This window comes from Motacilla alba, chromosome 4A (assembly GCF_015832195.1).
Source record: "Motacilla alba alba isolate MOTALB_02 chromosome 4A, Motacilla_alba_V1.0_pri, whole genome shotgun sequence".
NCBI lineage: Eukaryota > Metazoa > Chordata > Aves > Passeriformes > Motacillidae > Motacilla > Motacilla alba.
Genome location: NC_052045.1, coordinates 7,757,606 through 7,770,583, shown reverse-complemented (window position 1 = coordinate 7,770,583; position 12,978 = coordinate 7,757,606). Strand labels below are relative to the sequence as shown.

Sequence of the window (12,978 nt, the reverse complement as noted above, 5' to 3'; positions counted from 1 at the left end):
AAAGAAGTTTTAAAGAAGCCTTTTCAAAGCAGCAGTGTTAGTGACTATTCCCAGGTGGACCAGAGGGAAAACCAAGCCGCTGCCTCAGCTTTGGTGATAGTACAATACTATTACTCCAATTTACTGCAAGTGCTCTGGAAATCCAAAGAAGTAATCATTGTGCAGGCAGCAGCTCTGCCCTGCTGAGCACAGCCCAAGGCACAATGATCACCAAATACACACCAGCTCCAGCCCCTTTGCTTGCCAGCACCTCACCTCCCATCTCTGCCCCAGATCCTGCCCACCCCCCTCCTCAGCCACTAATCCCCACTATGGGCAGTCCTAAGCATTCTCCTGTCTTCTAGCTTGAAGCCACTCAGCTCCCAGCACAGTCTGAATCCTGTTCTGTTACAACTCCTTTCTAAGATCCCCCTGCTGTTCCTCCAGCTGAGGAAAAAATTTTTGGGCACTCATCTCCTTTTGTAGGCAAGAAAGGAACCTGTACCTTGAAGTTCTGGATGGAGGTGGACTTGCCAGCTTCTTTCAGGGTCTGGTTTACCCAGCTGACTATAATGTCATCGTTGGCTTTCTGACCATCACCCAGGTCCTCGAGGACATTCAGCGTGTACCTGAAAACCAGCAGAGAGAACAAGATCAGGCACAGAGCCAGGACAAAGCCATGCAGCCAGGACGCAACATGAGCCATGGCAGCTTGGAAAGTCTTTACATAGTCTCAGCTCTGGGTTTGGTTTTTTTTTTTAAACTCCTCTAGCAAAAATAAAGAACCATGTATCCTATCTGAAGTATGATTTCCATTAAAGTGTTATTCTTTCTAGCATTTCATGTCCTTTAATAGGAGCTAAAAAAATTGCCTGGGCTCAGGACACTTGTTAAACTGTTTTATCATTGAGCATTTGCTCCATAGGGGTAACACATAACCTAAAAGGTGTGGATTACCTCAGGAGTTTGCATGCAGACCTCTAATGTCAAATTAGGAGCTACCACACACCTTTTTTCCAGACATATATTTGCATAATCTTACAATTCTTCAGAACTAGGTAACAGGAAGATAAAATTTATCTGTTATTAAATTTCTTCTTTCCCCCATTCCAATGCAAAAGAGTTCTATAAAGCAGCCCCAGAACATTTCCCTCTCAAATTCCAATTAAAAATCAGAACGAAAAAGTTGTGTGATGTTACTGCTCAGGGTTTCTGCTTGTGGACCAGACTTGAGCAGGTGAGAGAGGTGATCCTTGTCACAGGATGATCACAGGTCCACCAACAGGCTGTCCACTGTGTGCTCCAGCCTCTCATGTGCAGCTCTATCACAGTTTTGTGCAGTGTGTCTCAGACATCCCCCAAAGGACAGAGGTTTTACAATCATTCTGGGTGACCTGTTCCAGTACTGCAACACTCTCGTGGAAAAAACTTTCCAAATTCTGTACATTCACAAGTCTCACATGTTTGAGAGGGGTCCTACCTTCTCATCAACTGCCAGACCAAGGCCAGGGTCAGTGTTGGGTTTCCATCATTCAGATCTTGCCCTCCAATGCCAACCAGGGAGAATTTAGCTGGATGCTTTCCCAAGTCTACAGCGTAGTTACAGTTTTCCAGCTACACAGGACAAGAGTTTAAACAGCAACATCACTCACAAACAGACACAATTGACTGGAATCCTTGAACAGGACGTTTTAGTGTCCATGGCTTCCTTTAAAGTCTTTTGACATGTTTACCTTTTTCATATTTGCTCCAAGTTTAGGGTACGGAGGCTTGTTAACCTTATTCCAGTCAACAGGAACTTTGATCTTCTCATATAATTGTAGTATTACCAGTGCATCCTGGAGATCACTAAAGTGGAAAACACGGATTAAGTCTAATGCTTCGAGATTTGAGTGCACTCTTTGTCACATCATGAATAATTACTATTCTTTACAGGTGTTTGCAATTTCAACAACAACAATAAAAAGAAAAAAAAGAAGAAGCTGTGTCTCCCAAGAGCCTAAAGCTTACCCATAGAGGTGATTTACATGGGGGTTCACACCCAGGGAGTTCATCCAGTTGCGGAAGGTCCGCTCCTCACGTGTCTCTCCTACATGATGGAAAACAGGTTCATTGCAAATTCTGCAAGTTCAAAGCTGAGCAGGGATTTCCACCCTGAAAGGCAGGGAGCTTTGAGCAGCAGAGCTCACCAGGAGGTTTTAAGCAGAAAGAGGTTTTTTTTTTTCCTACTATAATTTTTTTCAAAGGAAGAGAGTGACCCTATCTAGTCTTGGATGTCATTTTGATTTCCTCAGGCCTCAGAAGAGCCTTTTGCACTTTCTGCAAGAAAAATGAGCAGAAAGGTCTTTCACATGGGTGTTAGCTAACTGCTGTCACAGCCCAGCCCCAGTTGTGCCAACAATTAGCATTCCCATGGACATCTCACTGCATTTCTGAGGTTTTCTTGCCCATCACAGGAAACAGCAAAACCAAATTCCCCTGCATGGTGAGTGACGGGATGCTGGCAGAGTGCCTACAGGTTCAGGCTCCACAACAGGGTCAGAGCAGCTGAACAGGCTGCCAGGTGCCCTTCTCATCTGCCCCAAACGAGTAAACAACCACTGCAGCACTGAAGCCTCAAATCACAGGTGTTACTTCAACAGAGATACCTCTGCAGGGCACAGCCTCCAATGACACAACTGATTACTTTAGACAGTCCCCTCCTGCTAATTTTTGTGACTGATAATGGCCATCACCTTCCAAGAGGGTCCAGTCGATGTCCTGGTTTTCAGGCTTGGTAAGTGCTGGGTACTTGTTGAACAGGTTGGCCACGAAGGCCAGGTTCAGTTTGGGGTTGCCACTGACCACGTCAGCCGGCGTGACGAACTGCCGGCAGCCGAGCCGATCTGCCTGCTGCAGCATGAACTCTGCCCTGCGCAAGTCATCCTTCTCCTGCAGGGATGCAATGGACAACAGCTGTCATGGAACAGACTGGGCTACACTACAAAGCAGATGGGAAGCTCCTGAGCCCTGTCTGGAGCAATGTCACAAGTCCATGCTTGGCATCAGTCACTAAGCGGGTGAAGGGATGAGGCACACACACCAACCCCTGCTGCTGTGCCACTGTCACGGCTTGTCTTGCTGTTTTTCTTAGCATGGTGCTTTCCAAGCTCACATGCCGTCAAAGTTTAATGCTTTTGGAACTCAGCGGCTCAAAAGAAGTCAATATGCTCCCAAATGGAGCGAGCCCACTAAGGATTTCTCAATCATCACTGTTAATTGGAGGGCAGTGACCAGGCTGGCAGCAAGCACCCACTGAGCACACACCTGAGGTGTGCACATGGTCACTGACATTGTACACGCTCTAGAAATTAAGATACCAGGTTACCCAGATGTCACGGGGCAATGATAGGGTACAGGGAGCTCCTGATTCTACAGGATGATGACATGACAGCCTGAATACTTACATTGAAACCCGACATGTTAATATCAATCTGAGGCTCTCCTTCCTTCTGCCCTTTGGGTGCAATTTGATTGAGGAGGTGGAAATAGGCTCTGGAATCCTGAAATGAATGAAAAAGAAAATTCAGCTCTCCTGCACAGCAGAGAATACACCATAACAATTCATTTCAAGCTCATTTTTAGCAAGTAACCGTGCATAATTGGCTTATGTACCTTTACTGAATTGCCAAAATCTGTAAGCTTAAAAGAGAGCACAATGGTAGAAATCCAGGCAGCAGGAAAGGAAATAAAGGGAAAAGGTTAGAAATATTTAAGATAACAATTATGTGGTTTGATTGTTTGAAAACTGCCTTTGCTACAAGCTCTGGTGTCACAGCCACCTCTGCAGTGGCTGGAGGAGACAATGACCCCATGCTGCTCACACTCATGGCCCCCAGATGCCCCAAGGCAGCCCCAACCTCTAAACAAGGCAGCCATTCCTACTGCCACAACAATGATGAAAATGGCTCAGTGAAGACAAATTCCAAGCAAAAAGCTAATTATAAGATGTTTGAATGTTTTCTTCTGTGCCTGCCCATTAGCTAGAACAGCTTAGAGGAGAGATGGTCACAAACCAGGAGGAGCCAAGAGCTGTAGTGATTATTTATCAACCACAAGTCCTTTCAGTCTTCAGCACTAAGGAGGACCTCAGCATACCATGGCAGCCTAGGGGATGCACCAGAGAAGCCAACAGCTACCAGTAACACTGGAAGTAATTTTGAAGTTAGAAATAAGAGTGACCATGCACACAACAGGTCAGATCTATGATCCTCACACACCTCAATTATCAATTTCTTTTTCTATCTCAATCTTCTTTCTCCTACTTGAAACTGCTGGCCATGTGAATAAGCTCCAGAAAGCTGCTGAGACCAGTATCCAGATGCCCCACACTAACCCAGAGCCACCATCCTCCATTTCTCATCAGTGCCCTCACTCACATGTGAAAAGCAGCTTTAAGAGTCCCCACTCCCATTCATACTAAACCCAGTGTGAAGAATAAGAGGTCTTGTCTCCCTTCCTCTCTGCAGCCCATCTCCTGCCAAGAGTATGTGGAAGTCTCACTCTCCAGTGAAGCATTTCCCCCTGTTATCTCCATCCAATATGGATTAAGGACATTTGAAAACATAAAAGCAATACCAGTTTCATAGCTGATTAAAACACACAACAGCAGCACTGGAGGAAACAGACAGTTCAACACTGGGCTCACCCTCATGGCAGGAGAGAACAGCACTGCAGGACCTCAAATACAACATCCCAAACCCCCCTGGTAAGAGCACCCAGTGTGTTAGGGTCAAGAAAGGTCCTGCCTGAGGATGAAAGGCCTCATTTGCACATGCAAACATATCCCTGTCCAGCTCCCAGTCTTTTCCCAGGCACTGCAAATCAGGAGAGCTTTGGTACCTTGATATCTGAGCTGAAGTTACTGATTTTGTGCCAGCCCGCGTTTTCCAGGTGGAAGTTGGCCCATCTTAGGAGCAGTTCTTCTGGGGATAGTTTCATAAGGTCCTCCAGATTTTCACCATCACGAAGTAAGGCAGCCAGTGCTACAAGAAAAAGGATTGTGAGGGAAGAGTCAAACCTGCAGACCAGATTTTGAGCTGCGGCAAGATTTCAGGGGGGTACAATACTAACTACTGATTATGTCAAAATATTCTGGGTATTAGCAGAGTTTTCCTGAGTTGGTTGTTACACAGAGAGGAGTATAAATGATCTAGAAATACACATGTAAAAAAGTATTTTCCCTTTTCTTGTGTAACAAAATTCTCTGGACTTTATGTGCAGTCTTTTAAGCTGATGACAGGAAGCTAAATGCAAATGCACTTCTATCTCAATGAAAAATGCTTCCAAGCAGTTTCATAAGCACCATTAAAAAAACCCAAAGGAGCCAAGATAAGCACCCTTTCAGCTGGCCAGTGCTTCCTCTGCCATGAATTTTCAATCTAAACCAAACAATGTCAACACTTCATGATGGGGAAGCTTAAATAAAAGACACTGAAGCCCTTCCATCCATCTGGATGCTCTGATAGCACATGCAGGAATATCAGAGCTCTTCAGATGATTTGAAAAGTTTAAATTTTTGAGGCTGTCATGCAGACCAAGTGAGCACAGGGAGAGATCTGAAGCATCAGTCTCTCACCACCAAGGACAAAGTGAGAGCTCAAGCTGCTCCACTGACAGTAGCAAGGAGGATTTTAGAACCAAATAACTACCACAGAGCTGCAGCCTCCTTTTTAATTATTTTTCTTGGAGAAAGCTATGCAGTTGTCTATAATCCTAAAAGGATCCAAGCAGCTTTTGCCACATCCCAACACCATTAGAAGCCTGCAGCTGGAGCAGCCTAGGGCATCACCAGGCAGTGTGTGCCCAGGCTCAAGCCAAGCTGCATCTTGACTTACAGGCTGGTGTTCAGCCAGCTCTCCAAGGCTGATACACATCACCAGGGTGGCACAGCCCACCTGCATGAACCTGCTGCACAGCCACCAAGAGGCTGGAGAACATTCAGCTTGCCACATGCCCTGATGACCCTCCTTCCAGCAGAGAGGAGGGGGGGAAGAGGCAGAGGCAGGGCTGGCACAAGCCACGCTGTGTCTGTGCTGTAGAGGCAACCACTGGGGATTCCATTTACCTTCATTTCTGCTGAGCTCGATGTCAGCGAACAAGCCGATCTTGATGACCTGCCAGAGCAGCCCAAGGACCAGGTGGGGCTTCCCTTCCCTCAAGTCCTCCGCGCCAATATTGACAACATGACAGCCGATGGCAGAGGCGGAATTCAAGGCCAGGTTCAGGTTCTCCTGCAAACAGCAGAGCCCAGTCACACACAGTCCAGGGAGATGCTGCTTTCCCTTTCATCCAGCACCAGCAGAGTGGAGGCTGCCCCTTGTCCTTGCTCCAGCTCAGCAGAAACTCCAGCTCAGAGGAAACACTCCCAGCTGAAGTTTTAAGGGAGCTGTGGTGGCAGCAGGCTGAATCAATAAGAACTGAACGAGGCACCAGGGTTTAATTTCAGCCTCTGGTGTTCAGTTTCAGCCTCCGAGTTAGTTGCATCTAGTGGCATCAACAAGAATAAGGCTAGAGAAGTGCTAATTTACACACACAGAGGGATCCTCACAAAAACAACCCGCCCTAGTATGACATGATTCATAGTTACCACCAATATCACTGTTTAAAAAAGACAGTGCTGTACCTAATCACCACAGCAATATCACATGTGCACAACATTTCAGCCACTTTACCCATTTTGTCATTAATTCAGCATTTTTTAACCATGCCCACAGAACTGTCAATTATGCATGGTACAAAACTGCATTTAATAATTAAACAGCAGCTATAAAATTTGCTCCTTTCCAACATTCCACAATCATGCCTTGAGCTACCATGCTACATTCATTAATTCTATATTAATATGAATTTCAGAAAATAAAATACAGAAATGCTTTATACCTGAATTATGAATGGCGTGAGCTTCTTCTTATTAATTGCTCTTTCATCAATTGTGTCAGGAACAGAAAGATTGATCATTTTGCTGTTAGGAGGAAAACCAGTGATATTTGAACAACACTTAGTATTTAATCTGAACAAAACCCAGTGCACTGTGACAATACTCACCACAGCACACTTCCTTTAGCCTGCTTGTTTTTGTGTAATTTTTTTTCCATAAAAATCAGGATGGCATAAATCAGAAGTTAATATTTACATTATCAAGAATGTATTTGTAACTAATAGCTAAGCCTGAAACTTTAAACATGTTCCCATCCACTACTGATCTCAGCTGCTGGAGCAAAAAGAGCACATGAATTATTCACAGTGTAGTCCCTGAACTAGTGAAGACTCATTGCTCTGCTGACATCCACTGCACATTCTAGTAAGACAACAAACCTCCTCCTATTGTCAAGGTTTACTACTGCTGGCAAGAAAACCTACCCCAAGAAAGAACAAACACTTGGAGAGCTCAGTGGGGAGCATGTGAGCACAATGAATTTTTAATCAACACAAAAAATGGCAAATTTAAACTTTATAGTATGAACTACTTCCTACTCAGTTCAGTCTTTGCCTAAAGCCATGAATTACTTGAAACTTGGGAAATAAATAAACTAAAAATATGCATCACAAGCTAAAGTTAAAAATAAAAGCAGTTAAAAGAAAAGAGGTAACTCACTTAAACTTACTTTGTGTATTGATACAGAGATCCTGAAACTCCAGGCTGATCCAGTTCTCCACTATATTAATTCACTTAAAATAAAACAAATGAACCTAACCCATAAAACCAACAAAAATCTCATACACAGAAAGTTGCTGGTATTTAGCAGCCCTGGATGCCTTCTGTTCTCAGCATGTAACAGAATAAGTCACCTAACCTACTTAGCGCAGTTATTAAAAAGAACAAGAAGACTCCCAGAAAATCCAATTTTGGGTTAATGCATAATAAGGTCACGAACATTCCCATGGAGAACACTGTCTGCCTAAACATCCAAGAGAATGGGTCATTTATCACATGTGCCTCTCCTCAAGCTACCCAGCACCAGGCTGGGTTTGCACCAGGACAACTCCTGCTCCCACAAGGCACCTTCTGCCCCCTCAGCAAACTCAGTCTCAAGCCCAAACAAAAGCACTGGATGAAAATATCAGCTGCACCAAGGCTGAGGCATCACACAATGGCAATGAAAGCCTGAGCCTCTTTTTATATGTGCAACACGTTATGCACACACACCAGTCACAAAACCAGCCTAGAATAGGATGAAAATTCCCCAAACTGCATTTTCAGAAAGTTATTTTCCTGCTTTTTAACTTCTTTAATTCAGGAGCCATCATGACTTACCATAGCACAATCCCATCTCCCACAGCTTTGAACAGGTCATCTGTATTTGGGTTCATCGGAATAACGTGCCGACAGTCGGGATCGTTTTCCAGGGCTTTGTTTATCCAGTTTACAAAGGCATATTTCTCTTCCTCTAAGATAACCAAGCATAAATTTAATACAGTTTTTTTCATAACAAAGATTTTCCCGAAAGAAGCAGAGTACAACAGCCCAGGGAAATAACAGCCCCTCTATCATTACCATACATTTTATTAGTCATACAAAGTTTAAAGAAAGAAGACTCTCACAGCTATCACAATATTCCTGTTATTGACTTGTTACTTAACAGCTTTATCATACTCAAGTGTGACACAAGGACTTCATCAGCAAGCACAGTTAACAAAGCAAATAAGAACACATTTAACTTCTACACTGTTAAATTTGCAGCACATAAATTCTGTCCTGTTTCACCCTGACGTGAGATCACTCAGCTCTCAGAGCACTAGAGCACAGCACACGGCATGGTGTGGTAGAAATGGGCTGGCTTTGGCATAGGACCTCCAAAAACCCAAGAGAAGAGTGAGAGCCAGAGTGGTACCTGAGTAGGAGTGCTGGGTCCCCTCGCTGGAGAGCTCTGAGGTGCCCCCGATGGCACAGATTCCTTCCTTCCTGTTAATGGCTCTCCGGAACGTCTTAGCGATATCGCTGCTTTTCACCTCCTGGAAGATCTACAATTTAAAGTGCTCTGTTAGGCAAGAAAAATCCATCTTCATAAAATAAAAAGGACCACAAGGAGCTATTTCTTCTCAGCTTTAAAGCAAACTTCACAGTAAAATCAGCAAATGTGAAGGGCCCAGCAAGGGTGTAGTGGTATTAAATCTGACATGGACAGTGGGCAGAGTCATCCCACTTTCTCAACCACACACGGCAAGTGCCTACTGAAACAGAAGCATTAGGCATGAAGCACCTTGCATATATTTACCTTTGCAAGTGGATTTCAAGAGACCACAAGAAAAAAAAACATGAAACCTTTGCAGTCTGAGCACAGGTAATACATGCAGCAGGTCCTGCAGGGCCAAACTTGAGAAAGCTGTGGTGCAATTTTAACCCTTCTGTATAAGCCAGATGCTCATGTGACTGTGACTTTAGTTCACACAAAAGACTTCATCCACAACCCAACAACAATTCTCTTTGAGCATATAACAGTCAAATCTGCAATAAAGTGTAACAATGAGTGCTCCAAGTAAAGATTCCCCCCTCCTCAACAGCAGGCTTCACCTAACTGGTGAAACACCCTCTTGTTGGAGGGCTGCAGAGATGCTTTAGCACAGAAGACTGCACATGCCATTTGCACAGGTTGGATGCTACTGTTAGTGGCCCCAAGGCCCTACAGAACTGAGCAGCTACTAGTAAAAAACACATTCAGTGGCTGGAAAGCATACTGTAACTCTCTCAGAACTGAACTAAATTAGTTTCAACCAAGCTGAAAACACAAATTAAATATATAGAGGTTCTCTAAACACCACCCAGAAAAGGACAATGAAACTATAGGGCCAGGCTTCTGGTTGTCACACCTTACCTTCCCCATCCCTTAAACACAGGGAAGGTGGCAAGTCAAAATGATGATGCAGTGCAGTTAAATCATGCCCTGATGGCATGTAGAGGTTGATCAGGTAAAGCTGACTGAAGATCTGAGAGCCTAAAAGTTGGGGGATTTCTGGTTGATTGGCTTTAACCACAAGGATTTTGTTTTAGATCTATTTATTTTAAAATTTCTTGGGTTAACTACTATCTTCTTGAGAATATGTGCTCTAATGCTGAGATACCACTGAATCTCTTGGTCCCAACGTAAAGACAGTTCATGTCATTTTTTTGCATCATAAACTCCAGCAAAAATGCTCAGAGCAAGAGTTCAGTTTGTAAAAATCATACAGCTAAGCATTGCTGCTAATGTACACCTCAGCTACCCTAAGACATTTTGTCTTTACTCAATCATTGGTACCTTCCAAATGCAACAGAAGAGATTTATTTCTTCCTTCCTAGTGCAAAGTTAAGAGTTATAGATCAGCTCAAACATGCACTCAGCATGCAAGTGTTTACAAACTGCAAACTCCAACTTACTAGTTGACTCCGAACTCAAAAAGTTCAGAGGGTCTGAAAACAACTAAGGAACAGAAAGTGAAGATAAATTAAGAAATATCAAGAAAAGTAATTGACATGAAAACAGCTCCCTCAATGTACTGCATATACTTAGTTACTCCTTCAGCATTCAGTCATCAGAGCATCAAAAGAATGAAAAACATGCAGAGAAGAAATTTTGCATTTTTGTAAAAATTAATAAATGTTTAAATTCTGGCCTATTTCTACTAAAAAAGACTGATCTTTATTGTACCCATCACCTTATTCCTGTTTTTCCCTTTCCAGGCGAGAGATTTGAATTTTCCTAGATTAGCACCTAACACAAATCCAAGTGTGTCTTGAAATGCCCTTTCAACCCTTTAGCAAATACTTGTAGTCCCATTAAACACGAGAAAGGAAATCATACTGATACACAGGGAAAACAAGCATTCATCTGTGTGCCTGGAAAAACTGAACAGCTTCCAGTAAATACTGTAAGCTTGGATCATTGCAAGTCTTTCTTTCCAGCTGTCACATCATGTGGAAACAGTATTTTGGCCTCCAATGAAGCTATCACACAGTAAAACCACATGGATTCTTTTCGGTTGGCTGGTTGGCTTTTGTTCAAAAACCAGCCAATATTTCTCCTCTGTCCAAATCTAAAGGCTGTCAATAACAGCACAAAAGACTGATCATATACAAATACCTGTACAAAGAACTGATTTTTACATGGCTAGAATGATCAGTTTGTCAAAAGAAAATTAGGATTAGGGCAAGTGGCTGAGAAGTCAGGTTTGAGCACTTCTATGGTCGTCCTTAGCTTTGTCTAAAAGGGGCCCCCCAGGCTGCTGGCAGTTCAGAAATATCACTTACATAGACGAACTCTTCAAAACTAATCTTCCCATCTTTGTTCTTGTCACCATCGATCATGAGCTTCTGGATGATCTCTCTCACTTTGTAGCCAGGCAGAGGGAGGCTGGCCTCCTTGAACAGCTCGTGCAACTCGTAGTCACAGATGAACCCATTGCTGTTGAGGTCTGAGGAAGAGAAGAGGCAGCAGAAGGTTTTAGAAAAAATGTGCCTGCACCTGACAGAACTGACCCCCAACAGAGGGGCAAAAAGGTGACCCCCCATGTCCAAGAGCTTCATGGAGAGCAACCTGCACACTGGGGACCTGCTGAATCCATGCAGGGCATGGGCACACAGCAGGATGGCCACACCAGAAATATCCAGGAGTACATTGTTTAAAGGACACCCCTAGTAACCAAAGGCACACACTAAATACACACAGCATCCTCAGAGAGTGCCCCAGCACAAGTCCTGGGAACCCTCCAGCTCTGCAAACAGCAGCTTTGAAGCAGGACTGACCACGATGACTCTGGGCACATGTGACCAGTCTGGTGTTAAAGTTTCACAACAGAACATCTGTATTTTCATAAACAATCTCCAGAATGTCTCTTTTTATGCCGAAATACCACAGCCCTCGCATGTTAAAAATAGATGGTCATGAAACACAGCACCTCTTATACTCTGAACTAAAAACACCAAGTCAGCTCTGCAGTTGCATTTTTATCATGTTGTCAATGATATTCTCCATTTAACACTGACAGCAAATTGCAGATATTTTATTGCTGCCCAAGAATGCTCTGCCAGGACATTTGCTTTCACAGTCTATCACCAAGCCACAGCAGCACTGTGTGTTTAGTGAGATAGTGTCACCTACTAGACTGAGGAAGAAAACAAGAATCTAGTGTGACACGGGAGCTTTGCACATAACAGATCCCAACCTCTTTGGGGACATCACCACATCTACTGACCACACATGGCAAATCCAGCATCCCCAGACCTTCTTCAGACAAGTGAGGTTTTCCAGCCACTGTGGACATGCAGGGCTTGGGTGCCTCCTTCCCCAGGCTAACCAGGAAGAGCAGAGTGCTGCTCACAGCAGAGCCGGCGCCCAGATTTCAGCAGAGTTGGGTCCACAGGCAGACAGAGCATTTGAAGTGGCTCTACAGCCCAGATTCACACCTCAAGACATAAGTATGACTCTCCAGCCCCATCTTTGGAGAGGCAGGGATTCAGGGTGTGTTGTGCTGTTACTGGCTCGGTAACAGGATGCTAAAATCCCTTTGCTGTAGGCAAGTGCTACAGACAGCCCAGGGAAGTTAATTTAGTGCCTGAAGAGCTGCACCAGCCCCAGAATTTGGTTTTCTTCAAGAGGGCATCTCACCACAGCCACTGGTGTCAGTATTTATATTTGAAGGGAGATAGTTTCAAGAATAAAGAAAACAATCAGGATAGCTCTAAGGTCCAGGTTTTTTTTTAAACCAAATTGTGGAGGTCAATTTACTTTTAATGAGGATTCTGTGGGTTTTAGGTTTTGTTTCACAGCAGGGTTCCAGGAGGCTGCATGTTTGCACCACCACTCCAACCACTGCACCACCAGTCCTCATTTTCCAGATCCATATGGGAATACGGGATTTTAAAATTGTTTTTATCAGTTAGCAAGAAAGTGAAACTGCTCAGTGGCAAATATCTGAAGTAACCAGAGCAAACCTGTACTCCTTCCTACACCCCAGTCTCTGTGTCTCAGACTAAGGAACAGC

The 12,978-nt window shown here is 44.0% G+C and overlaps 1 protein-coding gene across 6 annotated transcripts in view; it reads right to left on the bottom strand.

The window, feature by feature from the left end:
* The window catches only part of PLS3 (plastin 3), a 49,989-nt gene that overhangs the window by 2,369 nt on the left and 34,642 nt on the right, over positions 1 to 12,978 (bottom strand). For 5 of the 6 annotated variants that reach the window (XM_038164812.1, XM_038164815.1, XM_038164814.1 and 2 more), the window contains exons 3-15: positions 11,246 to 11,409; positions 8,853 to 8,982; positions 8,276 to 8,408; positions 6,901 to 6,982; positions 6,086 to 6,251; positions 4,861 to 5,003; positions 3,634 to 3,660; positions 3,426 to 3,521; positions 2,715 to 2,910; positions 1,990 to 2,068; positions 1,713 to 1,827; positions 1,460 to 1,593; positions 485 to 608 (exon numbers count right to left, since the gene is read on the bottom strand). In XM_038164812.1, coding sequence (XP_038020740.1) covers positions 485 to 608; positions 1,460 to 1,593; positions 1,713 to 1,827; positions 1,990 to 2,068; positions 2,715 to 2,910; positions 3,426 to 3,521; positions 3,634 to 3,660; positions 4,861 to 5,003; positions 6,086 to 6,251; positions 6,901 to 6,982; positions 8,276 to 8,408; positions 8,853 to 8,982; positions 11,246 to 11,409 — 1,589 coding nt within the window. The remainder of the gene's footprint in view (positions 1 to 484; positions 609 to 1,459; positions 1,594 to 1,712; positions 1,828 to 1,989; positions 2,069 to 2,714; positions 2,911 to 3,425; positions 3,522 to 3,633; positions 3,661 to 4,860; positions 5,004 to 6,085; positions 6,252 to 6,900; positions 6,983 to 8,275; positions 8,409 to 8,852; positions 8,983 to 11,245; positions 11,410 to 12,978) is intronic. The other variant, XM_038164818.1, reaches the window with a different exon arrangement.